This window comes from Microtus pennsylvanicus, chromosome 12 (genome assembly GCF_037038515.1).
Source record: "Microtus pennsylvanicus isolate mMicPen1 chromosome 12, mMicPen1.hap1, whole genome shotgun sequence".
Classification (NCBI taxonomy): Eukaryota; Metazoa; Chordata; class Mammalia; order Rodentia; family Cricetidae; genus Microtus; species Microtus pennsylvanicus.
Genome location: NC_134590.1, coordinates 62618091 through 62634288, shown reverse-complemented (window position 1 = coordinate 62634288; position 16198 = coordinate 62618091). Strand labels below are relative to the sequence as shown.

The 16198-nt window shown below is 41.2% G+C and overlaps 1 protein-coding gene across 5 annotated transcripts in view; it reads left to right on the top strand.

Annotated features, from left to right (window-relative positions):
- Nucleotides 1-16198, top strand: part of Fam193a (family with sequence similarity 193 member A) — a 122678-nt gene that overhangs the window by 77405 nt on the left and 29075 nt on the right. For all 5 annotated transcript variants that reach the window (XM_075943893.1, XM_075943892.1, XM_075943890.1 and 2 more), the window contains 2 exons: nucleotides 3731-3982; nucleotides 15779-15977. In XM_075943893.1, the coding sequence (XP_075800008.1) occupies nucleotides 3731-3982; nucleotides 15779-15977 (451 nt within the window). The remainder of the gene's footprint in view (nucleotides 1-3730; nucleotides 3983-15778; nucleotides 15978-16198) is intronic.

Genomic DNA, 16198 nt, shown 5'->3' with positions numbered 1-16198 from the left:
GTTTCCCCAGTCTGTTTCTCTCTCATTCACTGTCCATTCCCACTAAGTCTACTTGTAGTAATATGGAGCGGCAGCGGGGCTGCGTCCCCAAATCCCCAGCCGCCTGGCTCGGCTAGCTTATGCCCCAAATAATTACACGGACACTGTATTCTTTTAAACACTGCTCTGGCCCATTTCTAATCATCTGTGTAGCGCCCCTAGGTGCGCTTACCGGGAAGATTCTAGCCTAAGTCCATCCTGGGTCGGAGCTTCATAGCGTGCGTCTTCCCTGGAGCAGGTAGCATGGCGTCTCTCCTGAGGCGTCTGCTCCGGAGAGCAGAGCTGTGGAGTCTGACCTCACTTCCTCTTCCTCCCGGCATTCTGTTCTGTTTACTCCACCCACCTAAGGGTGGGCCTATCCAATGGGCCTAGCAGTTTCTTTATTGCTTAGCTAATGAAATCAACAGATTGATATATGACACTCCCACATCACTTCCCCTTTTTCTGTTTAAACAAAAAAAGGAAGGCTTTAACCTTAACATAGCAAAATTACATATAACAAAACAGTTATCAAGTAAAAATTACATCAGAAACATTCATACATATAACAAAATTGACCGTAAATCTCTATCAATAAAGCAAAATCTATACTAATGCAAATTATTCATATCTATATCATATCCCCCTTTAAATGTAAAAGAACATTTATAAACAATATTTTGGGAACATGGGCGCAGTTTTTTCTCTCCAAACTGCTTCCTGCTGAATGGGGGCGTCGTTAATCAGATTATTTAGGGTGTAACCTGTGTGCCAGGTTTATCTCAGTTGGCAGTTGAGTGAAGTAATTTTTTGAAGATGTTCACAGCAACCCTTCAGGAGGACGTGGTCCATCATACCAAATCGGAATAGAAGAAATCCATAGAGTCTCATCCTCTGTGAAAACAAAAGAAGACTCTCTCCAAAGCATCATATCCTTAGATCCAAATTTCGAAATCGTAATACCCTTATATCCATTCTGGTTTAGCTTGGCAGCCCATGTAATGAAATATCTCTCTGTACTTAGCTCCTTCACAGTCAAAAATTTTAAAGAAAACACAATGTACATAATCCAGACTCTCTGTGAATTTTCCATCTTTACGCGGCTTATTTTTACTCTATCACTTTACTTTATTCTGTCTCTTTAAAGACTTTACTTTTACTTTTTTCTTTTTAAACCATTAACTTTATTCTCTATATTCTTTTTCTTCTCTCTCCCAAGCCAACGTACATTCATCCAACAGTGTGACTCATTTAGTGGTCTGAATCTGTCCTATTGTGAATCTGCAATTTTTTACTATCCAGGAGCACTTTTGATTTGCGCCTTTAAATCACTAGGCGCTTAAGAATCTAAGATGTGACATTCCTAGGTTAACTTTTTGCTTTTTGAGCGTACATCTGTAGACCAGGCTGTCTTTGAACTCTCGGAGATCCGCCTGTCTCTGCCTCCCAAGCATTGGGATTAAAGGCGTACACTACTACACCTTGAACTCACAGAGATCTGTTTGTCTCTGCCTTTTAGGCACTGGGATTAAAGGCGTGTGCTGCCACACCTTGAAGTCACAGAGGTTTACTTTAAGAATTTTAACTTTTAGTCTGCATATATTTTTAACACACTTTAAACCATTCAGAAATTTTCTCTGTCTTTGAATCTCTCTTTACTGTATATCTCTCTTTTTCTGACCACATGAGTCTTTAATTTACCAAGTAATCTCAGTAGGACTAAAGGCGTGGCTTTGACGGCTGGATCCAGCCCATTCCTTAGCTTTCCAGCCTCATGGCGGATATACAGGCCGCAGCCATGTTTATAGCCACAACTGGCATTTCAAGGTACCTGCCAGCCAGAGAGCTACAACAGACAACACTCAAGTCCTCTCTCGGTAGCCGGCCCTCCTGCCTCAGACAGTCAGAGTTTTCCCTGGCAGGATGGCCCAGAAAGCTGGCATTTTTAAACAGCGCAGCTTTTTTCCTGCTATGGCTGAAAACCGAAAAGCATGCGTTCAGCTTTTCGTCAACACCGTTTAAGTGTTTTGTGGCAGGACCTCTTAATGAGCCGCAGGGTTTTGCAGCTAAAGCTGAGTCAGGAAGCCTCTCTTAGATGAGAGCGCTTGCTTGCCTCTAGCAAGCAGAGTAGACCCAAGAAATCGCTACTATCAATAAAACATGCTTTACTCTTTCCCAAGCTTTTTCAGGCTTTCTGTGGATTCAGTTGGCCACACGTCTGGGCGTCATCTGTAGTAATATGAGCGGCAGCGGGGCTGCGTCCCCAAATCCCCAGCCGCCTGGCTCGGCTAGCTTATGCCCCAAATAATTACACGGACACTGTATTCTTTTAAACACTGCTCTGGCCCATTTCTAATCATCTGTGTAGCGCCCCTAGGTGCGCTTACCGGGAATATTCTAGCCTAAGTCCATCCTGGGTCGGAGCTTCATAGCGTGCGTCTTCCCTGGAGCAGGTAGCATGGCGTCTCTCCTGAGGCGTCTGCTCCGGAGAGCAGAGCTGTGGAGTCTGACCTCACTTCCTCTTCCTCCCGGCATTCTGTTCTGTTTACTCCACCCACCTAAGGGTGGGCCTATCCAATGGGCCTAGCAGTTTCTTTATTGCTTAGCTAATGAAATCAACAGATTGATATATGACACTCCCACATCATCTACTGAATGAGAAAAGGACTAAAAAGGAAGGACATTGCTGCTCTTAGATATGAGGGAGGTTTATTATAGCTATGAGGGAGAGTATAGCCAGAGGCAGCGACTTCTGGGAGAGTGGGTATGACCCTGATCAGGGCCATGTGAGGAGAATGGGGAGGGGAGAAAGGAGAGCCAGAAGAGTAAAAGGTAGCCTAAATGGCCCAGCAACCAAAATGGATGGATTATCTAGGGAAGTGTAACTGTGAGAAGAGTATGTTAGCCGTACCCTCTAACAGGTAGGGAGAGACTAAAGGATTCTGGGAGAACATGCTAACCAAGTCTGTGTTGATAAGTTAAATAGGCACTTTAGTTAGGCTCTTTGTCCCAGGTTTGAGACCTGACATCTACTTTTTTTTGACTCAGCTCACTGGACACTGAGCTGTTCTCCTTGGTAGCAAGGCTTCTTTACTCATATTTCCTATATGCTGCTCCCTGCACTAGAGCTAGATCAAGAGAAGGCTCTGACAGAAAGTCCAGATTCTTCCTGTTCTTCCCTGAAGTTCTGGGTATCTTTAAATAAAGACTTCGCAGTCCCAGTGTATGACTATGGTTTAATTCTAGAGTCTGAAGTGTTATCTTTGTTACCTGTTTTCAATTTCACATTTGCTTTGATAAGGAAGTTTCATTGGTCTCTTCCTTCTGCCCCAGCTAGCATGCTATCTCCCCTTCTTGGTGGAAGTTTCATTGCAGCTGTTGATTGAAAAGTAGGAGCCCAGCAGAGTCCAGCCACCCAGTGATCCTGTTGTCTTTGGTTCCAGTTCCTTCCTGGCTTTATCCTTCTAATATCTTTATGGAAATCCTTGTTGCTGCTCAGTTGGGTCCCTGGCCAGTGACTTCTGTCTCTGTAAATACCCTTCTGGAAAATGAGGCTGAGCTCTGCAGCCTTCCTTGTTTTCATCTGTGGCATTTGTACCTTTTCATGTGGAGGGCTCTAGTTAGCCCAGACTGAGTCCTTAATCTTTATGTTTGCTCTGTAGTTCTCACTGACTGTAGCTTAATTCGTGTACTTCTTTTTCTGTTGTTTTAGGCGGAACAAACTCCGAACACTTGTGAATGCCATGTTTGTAAACAAGAAGCTTCTGGGCTACCAGCATCAGCAATGACTGCTGGAGCCCTGCCTCCTGGCCATCAGTTCCTGAGCCCAGAGAAGCCAACACACCCTGCGCTGCACCTGTACCCCCACATCCACGGACATGTACCCTTGCACACTGTTCCACACCTGCCTCGACCGCTCATCCACCCCACTTTGTATACAGCACCCCCCTTCACACATAGTAAGGTAAGCCAGTTAGGAAAGGCCTTGAAGTCTCTCATGACTTGAATTCTGACAAGAGCACATACTTCAGCAAACAGGAGTGGGTATGCTGACCCATGCTGCTCCTAATGCACTGTGGACATTTGCTTTGGCTATAGTCTCTAAAGTTCTTGTAATGTTGAACCTTTGCAGTGTATAGGAATACAAAAAAAATCAGGATTTAGTCACTAGAATTAGAGCGTTTTCTGGGGATGTTGCTAACAGATTGAACTCCAGGATACTTGACAATAAATAGTTCATTTTTCTACCCCGGACCTGACTTTTGCCTTAACATAATAGATAAAGTGAGTTGAAAATAGCGTGAATCCTCTGATGTTTTCTGGCTTGCAAACTAGGACCTTATCAATTACGCAAGCCTGAAGAAAAGCCCTGTGTGAAACACAGAGAAATCGTATTATCTGTGAATATGGAAATATAGCTGTAGGGCAAAGAAGAGGTTCCTCAAAACCCAACCTGCAAAGAGCTCACTTAGGAAAAGCAGCAAAAGTCTAGAAGTGGTCAACTTTTAAGTGTCTCCTTAAAGAACCACATGTGTATACGTAGTATCTTAGACTTTGAAATAAATTTAGAGAAATTGACCTGAAATCCTATGTTGACCAGGCAGCCTTGAACATGCAATGATCCTTCTGCCTCTACATCTCTAGTGCTAGGATTATAGGTATGCACCATCCCTAGCTAAGTTTACTTTTTAGGCTTCTTTGGCTCTTGAGCTGCTTTGCACTTGCCTTGTTGACCACCCATAATGCTGAAATTTTGTTATGTTAGTTATGTTATGGTTCCAAGTTAGTGCCAATCAAGCAAAAATATTATTAGTTTATTTAAAACAGTAACGCTCAAGTGGGACAAAAAGTGGGGCCATGACGTGGGAAGGGCTTGGTCCTCTGGGGTCACGCTATGGTACATTATGGTACGTTATGAATGGCTAGTAAATGGGTTCCCTGTGTGTTTGCTGGGGAGAGGCACAGGTGGTAGATTAATATCACACTTACAGAAGAATAAGGTTTAAGTTTAGTTTTTATAAGTACTCAGAATCACCCATTTTGAAAATGTAGCAATATCTTTATTAACAAATGTCTTCGAAGCATTTTCAAGTATGTCGTCAAAGCCCACACTATGTTTGGGGGGTTTGTGGTTTTATATCCTCCTTTCATCTGGGTGAATGAATGTATAAGGTGCTGCCCACTTATTTTTTTTTTTCTAAATAGAACTTTTACCTAATTCTGAAAAAAAGATTAAAGAATGTCCATTGTATATTTTTTGTTATTGAAAGTATTAATTAATTGTTCCCCAAGTTCACTGGGAACACTCTTCTCAGCTGTTTACAAGTTACCTTCCTTACTTTGTCTCCCCTCCCACCTTCATTTATTTATGGGTATTTTGTCCTCGTGTGTGTGCGTGTGCGTGTGTGTACACCATATGCATGCAGTACCCTTGAAGTCAGAAGTTACAGATAAATGTTTTGCCTGCAGGGGTATCTGTGCCCCACCTGTATGCCTTGGAGGCTAGTAGAAGTTATTGGATCCCTTAGAACTGGAGTTTATAGATGTTTGTGAGCCAGGATGTGGGTTTTGGAATTCAAACCCAGATCCTCTGGAAGAACAGCCAGTTCTCTTAACCACTGAGCCATCTCTCCAGCACACCTAACCTTTTTAAAGATTTATTTTTATTTTTTGTGTGTGAATATTTTGCCTGTACATGTCTGTGTGTGCCTGATGTCCATGGAGGTTAGAAGAGGGCATTGAATCCGTTGAAGTGGAGTTTAAGTGAGCTACTATGTGGGTGTTTAGAACTGAAGCAGATCTCTGTGCCATCTCTCCAGCCTCTTTTTTAAGACTGGCCTTTTTTTTTTTTTAAAGAAGGTTAGAGGTCTCATAAAAGGGTAAAAGAAGAAAAGAAAAGCATTTTTAGTACCATTTCTGTATCTGATACCTTTTCCTTTGACCCTGTTAAACTTAAGATCATAGGTAAATGCAAAAGATTCATGTGTAGGAAGGCAAATAGAGAGGACTAGCCACACATGGTTATGATCATATAGAAACTTTCAAATTTGTAATTAAGCCACATTTCAACCACATTACTTCTTGATATCTTGACTAGATGCTGATATACATTTTAGTTTTATTTTACTTTATTTTATGTGTATCTGGTGCCTGCAGAGACCAGAAGGTAGTTCTGGATCCTCTGGAACTTGAGTTATAGGCAGCTGAAAGCTGCCATGTAGGTGCTGGGATTCAAACTAGGATCCTCTGGAAGAGCAGCCAGTGCACTTAACCACTCAACCATCTTTCCAGCCCCACAATGATCCATTTGAAATATACCTGTTGAAGGCCTTTTTTATTGTGGAAAATAAGATGCTATTGATAGGCTTGAAGTTATAACTCAGTGGTAGTGTTTCCTGCCATTCAGGACACTCTGATTCCCAGTATGAAGGGGAAAGTATCCAGTTTATGAAATACTTTGCGTATATCTGTTGTAAAAACATTGGTTTCTCTAAACAAGCTTGTATTTTCTCTTACCAGGCCTTGCAGAGTTGGTTTGTATTATTTGAGTTAGGCAGACTTACTAGAATGTTCTGGCTATGACTGTTTAAATATACAGTATGTTAACAGCTCCACAAAGTTAGTAGAAGGACCTTCTAGAAACACAACAAGTTATTCTAGAATGGCCCAGGCTTGTCTTCAGTTCCCTTGGAGGTTTCTTGGAAGTGCTAAGTGTGGTGTCTTAGTATAACCAAGAGTCAAAGAATAGGCGCTGTGTGTGGAAATCAGCCACACTCACTGAGGCTCCTGGGTCAACCTGTGTCTCTGCCCTTTGCTACCTTGTTTGGAGTTTCTGCTATGGTGGAGTCACAGTTGTTGCTTATAAGATTTAATGTCATGGTTTTAATTTTTGTTTTACTTGATACTCTGACCATTGAGGATAAATATTTTTTTCATAGAATGATCAGGATGAATTCTGTGAAGATTTAATTTCCTTGAGATTAAAAAAAATACCGATTTGTATACTAGTGATACATTTATTTTTAATATAGATATATTATATAAAAGGTAAAAGAAAAGACAAAAAAATAACTGCAGTGAAATATTAGAGAATAAAATATAGAGCTCTTGCCTAACTTCAATTCAGTTGCCAGCACACAAAAATAAATAAGTTAATAAATAAATAAGATGGCATTATGGTCTAGAGTTCTAGGCACTGAACTATACCTTCCAGGCCTGGTCACTGCTCTTGAACTTAAAAAAGTGTAGGTGGGGGACTAGAGAAATGGCTCAGCAGTTAGGAGTACTGGATGCTTCTCTAGAGGACCTGGGTTCAATTCCCAGCACCCACATGGCAGCTCACTACTGTCTGTAACTCCAGTTCCAGGGGATCCATGACACCAGGGATACACATGGTGCACATAGATATGCATTCAGGCAAAATACCCATATCCATAAATTAAATAAATAAATCTTTTTAAAAAAGGAGTGTAGGTGGATCAGAAGTGAATGTTCACTAGGTGTGAATGGCACACAACTTTAATCTCAGCAGAGACAGTTGGACCTCTGTGAGTTTGAAATCAGGCTGGTCTATATAGTGAGCTCTAGGACAGCCAGGACTTCAAGAGAGACCCTATCAAAAAACCAAGAGGCAAATGTTCCCCGTGAGCAAGGGAAGATTGTTTGTTCTGTGTTGGGTAATCTGTAGAAGGTATTGTATCCATTTGCTGCTATTTGTTTCATCCTTCTTTCTGATTTTCGGCCTTCTTGATCTGTCCATTTTTATTAATAGGGATTGGAGACTCCAGCTATGGTAGAAGGTTCTTTTATTTTCTCTTTGCAGTCTTCTCTATTTTTGCTTCACATACTGGTATATTTTGTTGTTATAGGTTCATGTATGCCTTTCTTTTATTTTTGGTGTTTTTACTTGATCTGAAACCTGTTCTTTAGAGACTAGTACAGTGCCTCCAGTTTTTTATTTAATGTTTTTCTTCATCTCTTTTTTCTTTCTGTTGGTAAAATATGCATGACATAAAATCTACCCTTCTAACTACTTCTAAGGCTTCAGTCAAACTTCTAAGGCTTTAGTCAGTGGAATCAGAGGCATTCCTAACATCATGCAACTGGTGTTGCCATTTGTGGTTGTAACTCTTCATCTTGTAAAGGTGGAGCTTTTTTACTTATGAAGCAATAACTCACCTCCACCGACCATTTGGAATCACCATTCTGCTTTCCGTTTTTATAGCTGATTACTCCAAGTTCTTCATTAATTGGAACTATGCAGTAATTCTGTTTTCTTGAGTGGCCTATTTCACTTAGTTTGATATCCTTAAGGTCCATTCACATTATAGTATATTATAGAATTTCCTTTCTTGAGTGATAATTTCATGTATGCATATACCACACTTTCTGGGTTGTTTCTACTATTTGGCTATTGGGACAAACATTTCTGAACATAGATTAACAAGAATTTCTTTAAGACTATCTTCTTTTGGCTCTTCTAAACATACAATGTTACTTGTTGTATTGTATGATATCTGTACTGTCATAATGGTTTCCTCCTAGACTGCCACTTTGCAGGCTTACCTTTCTATCTATGGTGCACAAGAATTCTTTCTCCTAGCTGGGTAGTGATGGCGCACGCCCTTAATCCTAATACTCAAAAGGCAGAGGCAGGTGGATCTCTGTTGAGTTTTAAGCCAGCCTGGTCTACAGAGTGTGTTCCAGGACTGGTTTTTTAGCTACTGGGAAACCCTGTATGGGGTGGGGGGAGAAAAAAATTATTTCTCCACATCTTTACCAACACCTGTTATTTATTTTGATAGTAGCCATCTGATAGCTGTGAGGTAGTATGGCATTTAACTTTACATCTTCCTGCTGAGCAGGTTGTGTGTGGGGTTATATCCTCCTGGGCTTCTTCCTCCTCTCTGTGCTTGTCTATTATCTATTGTGCTTATTCTACTTGTCTACTTTAACTGTCACAGGTTTATGAACTTTACAGAACATTTTATGCAAGTGTCCAACTATGTTTTCTTTCAAGATAGTTTGGATTATTAGTCACTGTTACATTGCCATGAAGAGATACCATGACCAAGGCAAGCATTTAATTGGGGGCTTGTTTACAGTTCCAGAGGGTCAGTTCATTATCCTCAGGCAGGGAGTATGGCATCATACATGGCACCGGAGCATTTGCTTATAGTACATCCTGAACCACAGGCAAAGAGTCAAGAAAGATACTGAGTTTGGCATTAGTTTTTGAAACCTTGCAGCCCACCCCCAGTGACATTCTTCCTTCGACAAGACCACACCTAATCCATTCAAATAATGCTACTCCCTAGTGACTAATCATTCAAATTTATGAGCTTATGGTGGCCATTCTTATTCTAACCACAGTTGTGGACTTTTTAAGCTACTATGTGATATTTAAGATAGCTTTTTTCTGTGTTGCAAAAAAATAAACATCATTGATATTGTGACAGATTGCATTAAGTCTATAGAAGACATAGGGAGATAGGACATGTTGGCAGTAATCTTACTCGAGTGTCCTCTCATTTCTTTGGTTAATTCATAAATACTCTATTCTTTTTATGCTATTTTCTGATGGATTATTTTTGGCACATAAAATTGCAATTTTTTTTTTAATGTTAACTTTCTGTCTTCTGGGGCTAACTTCATTTACTAGATCTAACCATTTTTGGTTTTGTGTACATCTGAAACTTTTATGGTTTTCCTATAAAATTGTATCATCTAAACAATTCCTTTCTTGCTTTTCCCCACCTAAGTATCCTTGCACTAGTCACTAATTCTTTATAGAATGGTAGTGTTAGAAATACACCTAGCTCTTGAGGATTGACTGTAGGGCCTAGTTGCCTCCATGCTAGGTAAGAACTGCACTTGAGTCCCATCTAGCCATGCACCTACTCTATAATTCGATATCAGTAACTGTTTCCACAAATATTTAGGTAATTTGAGTCTTTTTTAATTAATCTGTCACAATATAAATTTGTCAATTTGTCTTTTCAAAGAATGGTTGATCATCTCTGTCTGTCTCTCTCTGTGTCTCTCTCTCTCTCTCAGTTTCTTATTTGGGGCTGTAAAATGGCTCAGTAGTTCAGAGTACTGGCTGCTTTTCCACAGGAGCCAAGTTTGGTTTGTGCCACTAATGTCAGGTAGCTCACAGCTACCTGAAGCTCCAGACTGGGGGAAGGCGCTGCCCTTTTTGGCCTTTGATGGCAGGTTCACATGGGGACAAATTAAAGAAAAAAAAATTTTAAAGGACTTATTTTTTATGAGTGTGTGAGTGCACGCATGCATTCTCTGAACCACTGAGCCATCTCTCTCTAGTCCCTGATCTTTTGATTTAATTTATTTTTCTCTATTTCATTTACTCCAACCCTAATTATTATGATGATGATTTGAACAAGGTCTCTCTCTGTCTCTCTCTCTCTCTCTTTCTCTCTCTTTATTTATTTTGTGTGTGTGTGTGTGTTTTCAAGCACGGTTTCTCTTTGTAGCTTTGGTGTCTGTCCTGGTACTCACTCTGTATCCAGGCTGGCCTCGAACTCACAGAGATCTGCCTTTCTCTGCCTCCCGAGTGCTGGGATTAAAGGCATGCACCCCCACCATCTTACTAGACAAGGTCTTTATTGCTTGGATGTGTCACAAACCCAGAATCTTCCTTTCTTCTTATGTCTTTCAAATATGCCTGGCTTTTTTTTAAAATAGAATATGTTGTTGCTATAATGTAAATTTCATCCTTCACTATTGATTTCTTCCTGCATTCCATACTTTTTTTGGTGGTGGGGGGAGTCTTTTATCCATTGGTAACTCAGATATTTTTCTTGAACATTTATTTGTTGGGTGGGTAGGGGACTAGTGCCATGGCATATGTGTGGAAGTCAGGACAAATTGATGTAGTCCATTCTCTGCTTTCACCATATGGGGTCCCAGCAATCAAAATTCAGATTATCAAGCTTTCTTCACAGACCTCTCTCTTACTTTTAACTTACTAGAGTATTTAAAGTAAGTTTCTGTGGCTAGACTGATAGCTCAAGTTTAAGAGTGTGTGTGCTGTTTTCCAAAGGACCCGAGTTCAGTTCACAGCACTTACATTGGGCAACGCAGAACTCGTAACTCCAACTTTGGGGGGATCTTATGCCTCTGGCCTATATGGATATCTTTACTCCCATGCACATACCCATACCCACCCCACAACACATAATTTAAGGTAATAGAAGTAAATCTTTTGGAATGGGCGTCCTAGATAGGTATAGTTGAGTTTCTTATACCTTGTGCTTCTGTTTTTCGTTGATGTTTTCTTATTTTTATGGATCATAATGTTGATAAGAATGATTTTTTTAATATATTTGGATTATTATCAACCGTGTACCTGTTTTATATTCATTTTCAAAGGCTTTTGTTTATATTTTATACTTTAGAATACCTTATGATGTATCAGTAATACTTATGTCTTGCTGTTGACCTGAACTCTACAGTGTGCCTTAACTAAGTTCCCATTGAGATTGTACTGTCAAGCCCTGCTCGTGGCCCAAGTGGCTTCAGGAAAATGCCTCCTCCTTTCTCCACCTTTTCCATATAGTATTGGATGCATTTCCTGTCCATAAGTTGATCTCCCAGATTTCACATGAAGATAGCAGTTGTCTTCAGATCATGAAGAAATATGAGAAAATATTTTTATGTTGCATTTAGTTATGATCTTTCTATATGTGGACCGTAGCCATCCGACCTGTATAGTTTCTTTCTGTCTGAAAAAAGTCAATTAGTTTTATGCAGAGTCAGTGAGATCCTTAGACATTTGAAGTTTTTATTTCTCCTTCACTTTTGAAGGATTAATTTACTGAGTGCATAATCCTAAGTGTGTGGGATTTTCTTTCAGTATTCTAAGTAAACTTTATTGTTTCCATGTTTGCATGGTTTCTGCGATTCCCGTTTTAATGCTTTTCCTTCCGATTCAGGTCACTGTGGGGATATGCAGTGTGGAAAATAGCTCATGCTAGGGGATTTTGTTATGATGTTGGGTGTGTTTTCTATAAGGGGTAGTGCTTATTTCCTCTAGCCTCAGAATAGTAATGCTAGGACAAAGGTCATTGCCTCTTTACTATCCCTGAAAAACCTAAACAAACAAACAAATAGAAATGGGGAACATTTGTGTTAACTTTCTAATTAGCTGGAATTCCTGTTGGTCTGACTGTATAGTGGAAGTTTCTTCAGTTAATAGTCTCATATCTTGATTGATGACGTGGCATGCCATCCTTCAGTCTTGGTGTCTGAACTGGTGTGGGTAGGGAAGACAGACTAGATCACCCACTCCTAAATGATTACAGCTTTATGAAGGTGTATTTGTTTGCATTCTTGTCAGAGTTTTTACATACAGCAAAGAATATTCTTCCTTAAGAGTTACTTTTTGTCATAAAGTAGAGAACAATTCAGAATTACTGTTAATTGAAGCTTTGTGAATTTGTGTGAAGAACCTGACTTCATTGATTAATTACTTGTGTGCTCACAAAGCAAACCCCACAGTAGTCCACTTAGCAAACAGCTGTTCTTGGAATGAACATTGATGCTTTTAAAGTCAGCAGGCATCATATATAAAAGTATTGACAACAGTACAACATTTTTGTTAGCTATCCTCTCACTTTACTGAAATTGCCCTTTACTCCTCTTTAAGTACGTGGCCCTCTGACGAAATGTCGTTGGGTCTTTCTTCCCCCGAACTAAGCTGTGTTCAGCAGTCATTTATTGAACACCCGGTATGTGCCAGGCCCTGTGCTGCATTTTAGAAACACCCAGGTTAGTTACTCCTGGTGTTTTCAAAAGAAAAGGCAAAAACATAATCAGAATAAAATACCAAATTCTGTGGCAAGCCTGGAGACGTTGCTCAGTGGTAAAACACTTGCCTAGTATGCACAAGGCCCTTGTTTACATCCCCTGAGCCACAGCAGAAAGGACACTTTGTCATGCTTCAGATAGCTTGTGGATAGACATAGGGTAGGAAAGTAATACTGGAGAGCAGACCTGAATGGAATACAAGTGTCATCACAGAGTAGAGGGCACTGTAAAGAGTGAACAAGGGTCTAGACATGAATGTTGTAGAGGTGAGGGACCAGAGGGTAAGCCAGATAGTGCTCAGCTGTGTCCAAGGAGAGTCTCGGGACACTCTTTTTTTTTTTTTAAATATTTATTTGGTATACAATATTCTATCTGTGTGTATACCTGCAGGCCAGAAGAGGGCACCAGACCTTATTACAGATGCTTGTGAGCCACCATATGGTTGCTGGGAATTGAACTCAGGACCTTTGGAAGAGCAGGCAATGCTCTTAACCACTGAGCCATCTCTCCAGCCCTCGGGACACTCTTAAGTAGCTCAGAGTCCTGGAGGTGTTTCTGCTCAGATCTCATCCCACACCCTGGCTAATAAGCAGGCTGAGGTATGTTAGCAGGTGTTTCCTTGTTGTTTATCAGCATATCTCAGCAAGATATCTTATCCTTTTTATTACTTTGCGGACCCAAGTGACTTAAAATGTAATATCGTTATTTTCCTTGCTTTTTGCCTCCTGGGGCTCCCATACCAAAACAACTTGCTTAGAGCCTTGCTTTTAAGTGGTCCATCCAGGCCTTTTACCCCTGTCTATAATACTTTTGGACCCCGAATATTTGCTCTGTTTACCTGTCTCCCCTCAATCAAAGTCTCCCAGAGCCCTCCAGGTTAGAGGACATTATGCAGTGTGCCAGTGGACTGGGTAGAGTCAGTGCCCAAGTTTTTGCATGTTAGAGCAGGTCTAGCCGATATAATTTGGCATGGTCCTAATAAGTACCAAGAATTCATCTTTGCCCTCACCAATGCTTCCTGCAGGCAAGGCACAGTATTTCTTGACCAAAACCTCTAGGGTAGGTATTTCCAGATTTCAGATGAGAAAACTAAAGCACAAAAGATTGAGTGATATGCCTGAGGTCACACAGCTACTAAAAGGGAGGCTGAGATTTATGCCCAGTTTCTGTTTACCTCTCATTGGCCATGCTCTCATGATGGAGCCAGGGATGACTTCAAGGTTCACTCACAGACCCCTCCTTTCCTCACCATTTTCACCCCATTATGTCATCATATCTCATCACCTAACCAGCAACTTCAGCATATCTTTGCCTTGCTGATCATCACTGTCTTACCACAACTGACCTTTCTAATAAACTGATCAGATTGTCTTTTCCTGACCTGACACCCTTATGATTCCCTTATGATTGACTCTTAAGGACAGTAATCAATCACATAGTTAATTCTGATGTAGCCTCTAGCCTCTACTGTCCATATCTAATGGACCATCCCCAAACTTTGTCATCGTCCCTTCTTCCGTCTGACCATCACCTGCAATTGGGAATTGCCCTGAAGCCCTCAAACTTGAATCTACAGAATCGACTGTTCATTTATACATCACAGAGAATGGGATCATCAGGCATCCTTCCTAATGCCAAGTCTGTGACTTTCCCAGGGCATGGGCCACTCACTCATCTCAGCAGTACTTGACTCTACTAAAGGAACACGGTATGCCCAACTTTGTCCAGGACTGGGGTATAGGGTCAGGATCTCAGTGGCCCATCTTCTCATGAAGTGCATGTGATTTAGGAGAAGGCAGAGTTAGAATATCATTCTACAAGTCAGTCTTGAATTCTGCTCTGGCAGGTGAAGGAGGAGGAGGCCAAATCACAAGGTGTTAAGTGGGAGACTCACCTTGGTATTGGGTTGGATCTTGAGTAGCGAAAGCAAAAACAATGGCAGCATTTCTGGGACAGTGTCATCTGGGCCGAGGCTTGGGAGTGAGTGTATGTGAAGAGGTTTCAGAGCTTGGACACAGGTGAGCAAATGAGAACAGAAGAGAAGTTAGAGAGATGGAGACCAGAAAGGAAGTTTGTGTGTGGCCAGGCTTACTAAGCAAGGAGGAGGAGGTGTTTATTTCCCTAGGATGTCATGGGCCATGGAAAGACTTTGACTTTTATCTAAAAAGTAGCAGAAAACTACCTCAACATTCTAAGTAAAGATCACTTGAGGAAAAGGACTGGTAGGAGACCCAGATCCCTATGTGAAAGCCAGCATGGCAGTGCAACTGTGTAAATTGCACAGCCCTTCCAGGACTTTCTTAGGTATCAAGCAGGGAGAGCCCTAGGGTGTGTTCAGGGAGTTGCCACAGCTTGGCACTCAGTAAATATGCATTGCTGACTGGCCCACTGACTATTTCCCATTGCATTTCCCTGACCTTTCAGGGCCTGGGCCAGTATGGTGATGAGGTTGGAATGACTTTCTCCCTGGAATGGTAGTGACTCAGCACCCCAGTTTCAGAGCACAACCAAGATTCCTCAGCTCTTGAGATCTGTGTTGCACAGCGCTAAGAGTTAAGAGCTAAAGACCTTACCATTGTTATTAGTGCTTCCAAACTGACTTGACAGTGTTGATCAGTACGTCTAAGGAGACTTCAGCCACAGTATAGCTCTTATGTGTAGGAACCACATTTAAAGTGTGACTAGACAGGACTGTTAGAAGTGGCTGAGTTGTCTGAAGGCATCAAGAACCTTTGGACTAAAAGTCGACCTACATGTATAGCCTTCCTAAGTAACCCTCCACTCCAGCATTTGCGAGATGTACTCCCATGGACATGGGCTTGCGGGAAGCATAGCCCTCAAGGTTTCAGTCACAATTTGTCTGTTTGTAGTTGAACTACACAGGTATACAGAATATTAATTTTGATATGTGATTAGAACTTTTTTTTTGTAGGCTTTACCGCCAGCACCTGTTCAGAGTCACACAAATAAGCCTCAGGCATTCAATGCATCTCTTCAAGACCATATTTACCCGAGCTGTTTTGGGAACACTCCAGAGTGGAATAGTTCTAAATTTATAAGTCTTTGGGGATCAGAAGTGATGAATGATAAGAACTGGAATCCTGGCACTTTCTTGCCAGATACAATTTCTGGTAAGGAATTCATTAAAACTTTCTTAAGGTTTTAAATACCCTGAACCAATTAAGATGGTCATCATCACACTCCCCAGCGGGAGGTTCTGGGGCCTGGCATCCCATCCACCCTTCCACATCTACACTCATGGGTCCATGTATTGATTAACAAAGCTAACACTGGCTCCATGCTACCTGCCAGCACAGTGAGCGACATGGTGTTGTTCAGCCACAGAGCATCT